The following is an 11,389-nucleotide window of genomic DNA, read 5'->3' on the forward strand; positions in this document are numbered from 1 at the left end:
TGTTCGGCTGGATCGAGGGGGCTAAACGGGCGTGGCACGGGCTGGAGAAGTGATGTGGTACAGGAGGACGTGGAGCTGAGTGGACTTGCCGATGACTGGTACCAGCGGTGTCAAGATCGGCCTCTGTGGAGGAGGCTCGTGAAGGACGCTACTGGGCAGTTGGAGGCAGTCGCCCTCCAGCAACAACGGAGGGCGGAGGAGCGACACTCACAACAATGAGCGGAGCGCCGGGTGGCTAAAGCAAAGCAAGTTGGCACAGTAGGGGGCACAGGTGGTGCATCAGCCGGTCATCTCAGTCGACCCGTGGCACCTGGGTCTGCCCCGTGACCTGCCAGCGGGCGTTCGACACTTCACGTGGCCTCAAGGTGCACATGGCCTGGCACAAGCGTTGTGGTGACATCACCGCAACTTAGTGGCGAATGGCGGTTGTTGTTGTCTGGGTATAGGTGTTTGTATAGGGTTGTCTAGGTGTGTGAAGAGGTGTCTGGGTGTAGCTGTGTGTATAGAGGTGTCTGGATGTAGGTGTGGGTCTCCTTGGGGATTGGTTTGTGTAGCGTTGTGCGTGTGCATATAATTGCGTGTCTACTTGTGTATTTAGTGCACACTTGTCCTAATAGGCTGTGGAGGCTACATGGAGGACCTTTGCCTGTGGTGCTGACCACCCCCCACAACCCTTCCCCCACCCCCCTCGTGTGCCGTGTCAGCTTGCATTGGTACCATTCACGAATGGTGCAGCTTGGGGTGGGTTACATGGGGCATCTTTGTATCGAGGTGTATAGATGATTTTACACATGTATGTTTGCTGAGGTCTATATGTGTGTGTATAGGTGTGTGTTTGAGTATAGATTACTGTACGTGTGTATATTGAGTTGTACACGTCTGTTGTGTGTGTGTATATATAAACATGTGTATAGATTTGCATGCATGAGAGATGTCGATGCATTTAGAGGTTATATAGATTTGTGTCTAAATGTCTATGCAGAGGTGTATAGATATGTGTGTATAGTAACATGTATATATAGAGGTGTATATATGAGTGGGGAGTGGTAGTGCAGCGGTCAGCATGCTGCGCTACGAACCCGGTGACCCGAATTCGATTCGCGCTCATGGCCAACACCAGTGATAGTGATTATCTGAACCGGTCCTGGGCTTCCCCGAGCTCGACTCAGCCTCAAATGAGTACCTGGTGCAGTGTGTAAACATCGCCCACTGGGGAGATAAATGTAATCGAGCGTGACGCTGGCCACCCACACCCAATACGGACCATGCCGGCCTTCATAGGCGCGACTCGCTGACAGCACTTTCCCCAACAGACTGTTGAGGATCTTTGTTTTTATAGAGGTGTGTGCATATACGAGTGTGTGCATAGATGCAATGAGTCAGGCTGTGTACGTGTGGGGGGAGAGAGGGAGAGAGAGGCACCGGTCTCTATTGAACGGCGATGCTAATGGTGAATGCACATGGACCTCCCAGGAGACCCGCACAGAGCCCACATTTATAAGGGAGGGAGGGAGGGGGAGAGCGAGGGAGAAGATGGAGAAAGGGAGGAGATGGGGGAGAGAGTGGGAGGAGAGAGAGAAGGGAGAGAAGGGGGAGATGGAGGAGAGGGGGGAGACGGAGGATGGAGAGTGGGAGGAGAGGGGGGAGAGCGAGGGGAGAGTGGGAGGAGAGAGAAGGGAGATTGGGAGGGGAGGGAGGAGATGGAGAAAGGGAGGACAGAAGAGAGAGGAGGGACAGAGAAGGAAGAAAGGGACAGAGAGAAGGGAGAGCAAGAAGAGAGGGAGGAGGTGGAGAAGGAAGAGAGAGAGCAGATGAGAGGGAGAGTGGGAGAGAGAGAAGGGGGAGTGGAAGGAGATGTAGGAACGGAGGCATTTGTCATTCTGGGGTCTTCGGCTGCGCAGATCTCTTGGGAGTGGGGAGAGAGCGCAGGGAGAGAGGAGAGAGAGGGGAGAGAGAAGACAGCAGGGAGAGATGCGAGAGCTGGGGTAGGAGAGAGCAGTGTGAGAGGATAGATGGGGAGAGGAGAGAGCGGGGAGAGGAAAGGGAGAGCAGGGGATGTGGAAGGGATAGATTCAAGGGAGGGAGAGGACTGAGAGCCATGGAGAGTACAGTGAGATTTAAGAGAGAGACCAGCGGACAGGAGGAAGAGGCACAGAAAGCTAGAGGGAGATTTAAGAGAGAGCAGCAGGGCTTTGAAGGGGAGAGTGGACGGAGGGAGAGAGATGCCGGAGAGGGATTCAAGAGAGCGAGGGATGAAAATGGGAGAATTACGAGAGAGGGGATGGAGAGTGGGATGAGAGAGATATATCAGGAGAGGCAGGGAGAGTTAAGAGAGAGGGATGAGCGGGGATTATATAGAAAGCCATGGAGATTCAGGGAGATTTAAGAGAGAGGGGCGGAGAGGGAAAGGGGAAAGTGCCGGGGGAGCTGTAAAGATTAGAGAGAGCACGGAGAGAGATTTCTCTCCTGAGTTACACCGCAATGTGTTTCGTGTCGGTGCTGCTGTGAGTGTGAGGTGTGACATTTCTCGGCGTCACTCTGGATTCCACTCTCTCCTTCGACACCCACGTCAACCTCGTTCTCAAGTCCTGCAACTACTATCTCAGTGCCCTCCGCTATCTACGTCCACCCATCATCTACGACATCGCAAATGCTCTTGCCTGCAGCATTGTTGGGCTGCGGCTCGACTATTGCAAATCGGTCCTCGTCCGGTCTGCTCTAAGCAACCAAAAAAATCTGCAAACGCTTCAAAAATCACATTGACTGAGTTGTCTACGCCCTGAATACCTGTCCATCCTTCGTGCCCTTCGTTGGCTGCCCATTCCGACCAGAATTTCCTTCAAGATCGCTTGCCTCTGCTACCGCGCCCTAAAACCCACCGTACCCAAGTTCTCTGCTGACGCCTCGCACACTTCAATGCATCGTAGAAACCTTCGCAGTGCGTCGCAGAACCTCCATGGAACTCCGTGGACAAGGACTGTAATTGCTTCTCGTCGTTTCTCCGTTGCAGCCCCCACTGTCATTTGCAACGACATTTTTCCATATTCACATCCGTAACGATCAGTCGTTTTCGTCGTTCAAAGACCATCTAAAGGCTCAGCATCTCTTCAGCTCGACATATAACCATCGAGTCTCCCTGTGACCGTGCGACGCAATCTGACACTGAGCTCGGCTCCGCGCCACAGAATTGTCTTCGGTCCGCAACATTACTATTATTTGTGAGGTGTGTGTGAGAAGTGTGTGTGCGAGTGCCAGGTGTGTGAGTGTGAGGTGTGTGTGAGTATATGTGGTACAGATACAATGGGAGGGGCTGGTCGATTCCCGGGTGCGGTCAAGGGATGGCTCCCTATTGGTCAACTATGTTACGTATGCCAATGATCTGGTAATTGCTTCTCACTCAGAGGAGGAGTTTGAGGCGCTGCTGCTGAACCTGGCGCTTGCTACTAAGAGCCCCACCAAAACTAAACACCTGCCTGGGTATTTTGTACCACGGGACACTCCACCCCCACAACTCCCAATTGGTGATGGGGCAGTTGTGGAGAGAGTGGAGAGTTCCCCATACCTGGGTAATGTGCTTATGACCAGCTCCGGTTTGATAACAGAGGTCTCACGCTAAAATAGTCGAGCAAGATTATCTTTTCATCGGTTACATCACGCTGTTTGGAAGCGACATGGTCTGGCGTTCCGCACAAAGCTTCAGGTCTTCTCGGCCACAGTCATTCCCTCCCTTCTCTATGCCTGCGAAACGTGGACCCCCCCCTAATGGAACATCTTCGCCGGTTGGAAACATTCAGACTGGCGTGCCTACAATCTATCCTAGGTCACTAGGCTGTATTGTGTGAGGAGCTCACATATCCTTTAAAGATCTGGACAAAGTTCCATCGGTGAGTTCCTCTGGCAGGCAAGGCTGCGTTGGTTGGGTCATGTAGCCCGCATGCCCAGCCACCGCATGCCTAAACAGCTTTTTTTCAGACGGATAGAGGGGGCTAAATGGGCGTGGCACGGGCTAGAGAAGAGATTAAGTGATGTGGTATAAGAGGATGTGGAGCTGAGTGGATTTGCCGATGACTGGTACCAGCGGTGTCAAATTCGGCGTCTGTGGAGGAGGCTCATGAAGGATGCTATTGGGCAGTTGGAGGCAGTCACCTTCCAACAAGAACGGAGGGCGGAGGAGTGATGCTCACAACAATGAGCAGAGCGCCGGGTGGCTCAAGGACAGCAAGTTGTCACAGTAGGGGGCACGGTTGGTACATCAGTCAGTCATCTCAGTCAGTGGACCCGTGGCACCTGGGTCTGCCCCGTGACCTCCTGCCAGCGGGCGTTTGACACTTCACGTGGCCTCAACGTGCACATAGCCCGGCACAAGCCTTGTAGTGACGTCACCGCCACTTAGTGGCGAATGGCGGTTGTTGTATATAAGTGTGTGATTATGTGTGCATTGGCACAGTACGGAGCATAGGTGGTGCCCGTGGCACCTGGGTCTGCCCCGTGACCTCCTGCCAGCGGGTGTTCGACATTTCACGTGGCTTCAGCGTGCACAAGAGCCATCGTGATGTCACCGTCACTTATTGGCTAATGGCGGTTGTTATGTGTGCGTGAGTGTGTGTGAGAGTGTGAGTGTGGGACTTTAATGCCCGAGAGGGTCATGAAATGGGCACCTGGGCTGGAGTGATTGGAAGGCATAAGTCAGATCAGCTCAACAACATATAACGATAGGAGGCTGCTAGAATTCTGTGCATCCAATGGGCTTTTAATCACCAACGCTGTTCCGACATTAGCACATCTACACAACATCATGGATGCACGCTGGGTCCAAGCAAGAACATCTGCTAGACTATAAAGTGATGGACCAGTGGGCTTGGGCACATGTCCTTGACACCAGGACCTACCCTGGAGCTCATCTGCCCATGGACCTTTGGCTTGTCATCTTTAAGATGTACCTGCCATTCTTCCACTGTGGTGATGGGTGCCCATCTATGATTTATAACCCACAGTGGCCTGGTCTCAGTTTCATTTATTTGGTATAGTCCTGTGAGCCATTCGGCTCTTGAATCGGGTGCAGCCGCAACAAACAAAAAACAAAAACATGAACAAAAAAACATCTTAAAGTGAATATGTGACTATGTGACTATGTGCAAACAGAAAATCCAAGAAAAGACATCAAATATTGCAGAAAAAGCACAGTACACCAACGCTGTGTGCAAAATCCCAGTGGGATGCAAGTCAAACAACAACAACCACAAGACAACTTAGATTAAGGCCATCATTCTAACTCCGTATTACAACAAACAAACATGGCCAAACCAAAAAACTTTTCGAAATCACCAAATAAAGCCATAAAAGCAATGTAACAGTGATCATAGGAACTGTGACCGAATTTTCACAATAAACGACATAAACAAATGTACCACCAAACCCTGCAGCCACAGCTGGCTGCATGAGTCACTCCACAACAGCAGGAGCATCAGCCGGAGTATCAACATTTTTCAATGCACCTTTCTCGGCTAGCTGATGAAAGTTGCAAGTGAGAATTTCATCGCTACAGGGGAGACAAAGGCGATCGGGTGTGATACTGGCCACCCGCCCCCTCGTGTGTTGTGCCGGCCTTCATAGACACTGCTACTCATTAACAGCACTTGCCCCAACAGCTTTTATAAGACTATACGGGGGATCTTTGTTTGTGTGAATCTTAGAACATGAACTGGCAGATGAGTAGCTGCCAATCAATTATTGAGTCTCTCTGTTGCCCTATCCCCATGTCTCCCCGTGTATCTCTATCTCCCTCCATCCTACCTACCCACCCATGTATCTCCCTTTGTCTCTCTCTCACTGTGTCTCTCCCCATGTCTCTCTACCCCCGTGTCTTTCTAACCCCTCCCCCCCCCCCCCGTGTCTCCCTCCAATCTACCCACCTATATCTATCTCTCCATGCCCCTATGTCCCTGTGTCTCTCTCCATCCACTCCTTGTCTCTTTCTATCCACCCCGTGTCTCTCCCCCATGTTGCTCTTTCCCCCCATCTCCCCCCCATCTCTCCCGATGTCTCACTCTGTCTCTCCCCCCCCTCCCCACCCCCCTTGTCTCCTGTGTCCAGGCACGGGGCACCTCCATCCCTGCGAACCGAAACTCCAGCACGGGTTTTGCTTCAACGGAGGAACCTGCCAGAGGGTGCAAGGAGCTGAAGTCACGGGACTCTCGTGCATGTGAGAGAAACACACAAAGAGAGAGAGACACGGGGAGAAAGAGAGACGCGGGGAGAGAGGGAGACACGTGGAGAGAGAGACACGGAGAGATAGAGAGACACAGGGCGAGAGAGACATGGGGCGAGAGAGACACGGGGAGAGAGAGAGAAAAGGGGAGAGAGACGCGGGCAGAGAGAGACACGGGGAGAGAGAGACGCGGGCAGAGAGAGAGACACGGGGAGAGAGAGACACGGGGAGAGAGAGAGACACGGGGAGAGAGAGACACGGGGAGAAAGAGAGACGCGGGGAGAGAGAGAGACACGTGGAGAGAGAGACACGGAGAGATAGAGAGACACAGGGCGAGAGAGACATGGGGCGAGAGAGACACGGGGAGAGAGAGAGAAAAGGGGAGAGAGAGATGCGGGCAGAGAGAGACTCGGGGAGAGAGAGACTCGGGGAGAGAGAGACGCGGGCAGAGAGAGAGACACGGGGAGAGAGAGAGACACGGGGAGAGAGAGACACGGGGAGAGAGAGACGCGGGCAGAGAGAGAGACACGGGGGGAGAGAGACACGGGGGGAGAGAGACACGGGGAGAGAGACACGGGGAGTGAGAGACACGGGGAGTGAGAGACACGGGGAGAGAGACACGGGGAGAGAGAGAGAGAGTGAGTGACACGGGGGAGAGAGAGACACGGAGAGAGAGAGACACGAGGAGAGACACGGGGGTAGAAATAGACGCACAAAGGGGAGAGAGACACGGGTAGAGAAAGAGACACGGGGAGAGAGAGAGCGACAGAGAGTGAGAGAGTGAGCGAGAGAGCGACATGGAGTAGGAAGAGAGGGGGTTCAGAGAGAGGGGGGACAGAGAGGGGGGGTAGAGAGAAAAGGAAGGGGTAAGGAGAGGTGAGTGAAAAATATTTTGTTAAATCTTTCATTTAAAAGGGGGGGGGAGTACGCAAAGCAAAGCAAAGCATTAAAAAAAACCGAAATGATGAACGAAGCAAAGTGCCGAATACACCGAGCATCTTCTTGTTTCCTCTGATCGAAAAAAAAGAGAGAGTGACACGGGGAGAGAGACACGTGGAGAGAGACACGGGGAGAGAGAGAGTGACACGGGGGAGAGAGGGACACGGGGGAGAGAGAGGCACGGGAGAGGGACACGAGAAGGGAGAGAGATTGTCCACATGCATCACTTCACTCTCTTTCTAATCCCTACGTCTTTTATGACCCCCGCGCTCTCTCTCATGACCCCTTGACCCGATGATGACCCTGCAGGTGCCGGGCTGGGTTTTCGGGTCAGCGCTGTGAGCAGCAGACGACCCCAACACGGCTCAAACGCAGCGCCGGTGAGCACCATCATCATTAGCAGCAGCATCACTAGCCTCATCAGCACCATCATCACCAGTAGCATCATCAGCACCATCAGCAGCAGCAGCATCAGCAGCATCATCATCATCATCAGCAGTATCACCAGCAGCATCATCAGCAGCATCATCACCAGCAGCACCATCATCGGTAGCATCATCAGCAGCATCATCATCGGCAGCATCATCGGCAGCATCATCATCGGCAGCACCATCACCGGCAGCACCATCACCGGCAGCATCATCATCGGTAGCATCATCAGCAGCTTCATCAGCACCATCAGCAGCATCATCATCAACAGCATCATCACCGGCAGCGTCATCATCGGTAGCATCACCAGCAGCAGCAACATCAGCCTCATCATGATCAGCAGCATCAGCACCATAGCAGAATCATAACCAGCATCATCATCAGCAGCATTATTTGTTAGAGACTGGAGCTATGCACTTTTAAATCATCTCGATTGAAAACGAATTCCTTGATATTTAGTTCGTTGTCCTTCCCGAAATACTCTGATTAGCGTGGCTGGCTACATACGGTGCGAAAGAAGTTCAAAATACAGACATCGTCAGTGTCGGCATCGTCTTCATAATCATTAGCTTTAACAGCTTCGTCAGCATCATCAGCAGCATCAGCAGCATCACCATCATTATCAACGACATCATCTTCAACAGTATCAGCATCATCAGCAGCATCATCAGCATCAGCAGCAGTGTCATCATCACCGGCATCATCATCAGTGGCATCATCATCAGCATCATCAGCATTGTAGACACACGCAGCTGCTGATTTTGCTGATAATGATTTTGCTGATAAAGATGTTAATTGGCTGCTGAACCCTCCTGTATCAGGCCTAGACTCCAGGCGTCACCCTGAGGCTGTGCCGCCGGTGGTCATCTTGGTTTGGGGCCTGAGCCTCGGCCTCCTCCTCCTCATCCTGTCCCTCACCTGGATCCCAGCCCTGAGACACAGGTGGTGACTCACTCACTACTGACCCACTCACTCACCCACCCACTCATCTACCCACACACTCATCCACCCACTCACCCAACCACTCATCCACTCAGCCAACCACTCACTCATCCACTTACTCACCCATCCATCTGCTCAGCCACTTACTCAATCATCCACTCACCCATCCAACAACTTGCCCACTCATCCATTCACTCACCTACTCACTCAACCACTCACTAACTCACCCACTCACTAACTCACCCACTCATCCACTAGCTCACCTACTTAGCCACTCACTCACCCACTCATCTATCCACTCACCCACTCATCTATCCACTCATCCACTAACCCATTGACTCACATTCACTCACCCACCCACTCGCCTACTCACCCACTCACTAACTCGCCTACTCATCCATTCACTCGCCCACTCACCCATTCACTCACCCACTCATAAACTCACCTACCCACTCACTAACACCCACTCACTCACTCACCCACCAACTCACCCACCCACTCACCCATTCACTCACCCATTCACCCACCCGCTCACTAATTCACCCACTCACCCATTCACTCACCCATTCACTCACCCACTCACCCATTCACTCACCCACTCACCCATTCACTCACCCACTCATCACCCATTCCTCTCCACTCCCCCTCTTTGCTACCTCTCATCTGTCTCTCTCTCCCCCAGGTCTCACCCTTCGCTCTCTTCACATCCCACGCCTTCAAACCCCGGAGGAATCCCTCCTCGGCTTCCGTGGATTTCCACCTCATCGGAGCCTCCACGGATTTCTGTTCCGTCAGGCCTTCCGCGGATTTCCGCCTCGTTGGAGCCTCTGCGGGGTTCTGCTTCGTCGGAACTTCCGCAGATTTCTACTGCGACCAGGAGCTATGCCTCTTGAACTCTCTTGAACTCTGCCCCGAAGAGAAACAGAGACCCAGAGGCCGTAGGTCAGAGGTTGGAAAAGAGAGAGAGATGGAGAGAGAGAGACACAGAGAGAGAGAGAGAGACACAGAGAGAGAGAGAGATGGCTTCACTCAAATCTACAACTATTATAACATAAAGATATAGCCTAATATATAGGAGAGGAGGAGGAAGAGAGATAGAGAGACGGAGAGAGAGCGAGACACACGGAGAAAGAGAGACACGGAGAGGGAGAGAGGCAAGGGAAGAGAGAGATGGGGAAAGAGACACGGTGAGAGATACATGGGGAGAGAGAGACAGACATGGAGAGTGAGAGACAGACACGGAGAGAGAGAGAGATGGGGGATAGAGACGAGGAGGAGAGGCATTGGAGTATACCGGACATCGTGTGCCCGCAGGAGAATGGACCTGGTGTGCCATGCATGACACACAGAACGGGAAATGGTTGAGGATCTATACTTGACGTGGTATGGCGGGAGAAGACATGGAAGGGGAGATGTGGATCAGTAGCCTGGACATGCTGTACCGGGTACACACACACACACACGAAGTGATGGGGATGAGTAGCCTGGAGGTTGTATGCCCCAGGAGGAGACTGGGCGTAATGTGCCGTGCATACGCACAGAAGAAGAGTTGGGTTCGAGGGTACAGGACTTGGCGTGCCGTGAGGAGACACGGAAGGAGAGATGTGAATGAGTAGCTATGATGGACTTGGTGTGCCGAGAGGAGACTTATCTATTGGAACGGGATCTGCTATTTGCCTGCTTTGAACAAAATCAGTGTTGATGATGCTGCTGATGGTGGTGGTGATGTCGATGTTGTTGTTGTCGTCGTCGTCGTCGTGAATTTGGGGTTTGTATGAACGTACAGACGCCGTGTGTACACACAGGACAAGGACACACGGCATGCACACAGATACACACACAGATACACAGATCCACATACAGATGCACATACAGTACACACACAGATACACAGATTCACATACAGATACACATTCATGCACATATATACAGGATGCTTAAAATAAATGTTAACACTTATATAGGACTATCGTTTTTAAGGGGAAAATAACGGATCATACACTCTGTAACATGATAACAAATGTAATGTGAATAGCTTCATGAAGTCAATCTCCACTTGTCCGCCATCATTGTCAACGCGTGCCTGGAATCTTGTTCCAGGTGGTCTCCAGAGCCCGGAGACGCCTTTCTTGTGGTGTTGTTGCAAATTTTCAGAAGAATGAAAACATTTTAGAAGCACCCTGTACATACGCAGATACACACATACCAATACCACACATACATACACTTCAATACCACACATGCATACACACACATGTATACATGCATATAAAATACAGACATATATACTCATATATACACACAGACATGTATGCAGATATATACATGAACATATATACACATGTACACATATATGTACATACACCTATATATACATACATACACATGTCCATACATTTACTCGCGCGCGCTCTCACGTACACGCACGTACACACACTCACACTAGTGTATATGGACGCCATTGGGTTCGTGTATTCTCTTGTCAGCTGTGCGCGCACGCGCGCATGTGTGTACACGTGTGCGCGTGCGAACACGTGTACACACACACACAGGCACGCGTGCGTTGTAAACAATATGGTATGTATTAAACACCATGATATGACTCGCAGCGGTGGTGGCGGTGGTCATGATCGTGCAATGATGCGAGCGAGGGGCTGGGTTAAGCCCCCCCCCTCCTCCTCCTGGAAACTTAATTCATACCAAACCATCACGGTGGAAACAACCCAATCCAGGTCTTGACTTGAAGCTTTCGTGACTGCAGGAATTCATATTCTTTGGGTCTTTCTGTAAAGTCACGTAGATGGGTTAAAAACTTTTTAAAAACTACGACGTATTGATCTCAACACAAGCGACCTGTTTTTCCCCCACCTC

General features: G+C 51.7%; 1 protein-coding gene across 2 annotated transcripts in view; it reads left to right on the forward strand.

Moving 5' to 3' along the window:
- Nucleotides 1-11,120, forward strand: part of LOC133359658 (proline-rich protein 12-like) — a 55,067-nt gene extending 43,947 nt beyond the window's left edge. For both annotated transcript variants that reach the window (XM_061578141.1, XM_061578142.1), the window contains 4 exons: nucleotides 6,094-6,202; nucleotides 7,457-7,527; nucleotides 8,398-8,518; nucleotides 9,201-11,120. In XM_061578141.1, coding sequence (XP_061434125.1) covers nucleotides 6,094-6,202; nucleotides 7,457-7,527; nucleotides 8,398-8,518; nucleotides 9,201-9,411 — 512 coding nt within the window. In that variant the 3' untranslated portion in view covers nucleotides 9,412-11,120. The remainder of the gene's footprint in view (nucleotides 1-6,093; nucleotides 6,203-7,456; nucleotides 7,528-8,397; nucleotides 8,519-9,200) is intronic.
- The last annotated feature ends 269 nt before the right edge of the window (nucleotides 11,121-11,389 follow it).

This window comes from Lethenteron reissneri, chromosome 65, assembly GCF_015708825.2.
Source record: "Lethenteron reissneri isolate LAM-NWPU_2019-01 chromosome 65, ASM1570882v1, whole genome shotgun sequence".
NCBI lineage: Eukaryota > Metazoa > Chordata > Hyperoartia > Petromyzontiformes > Petromyzontidae > Lethenteron > Lethenteron reissneri.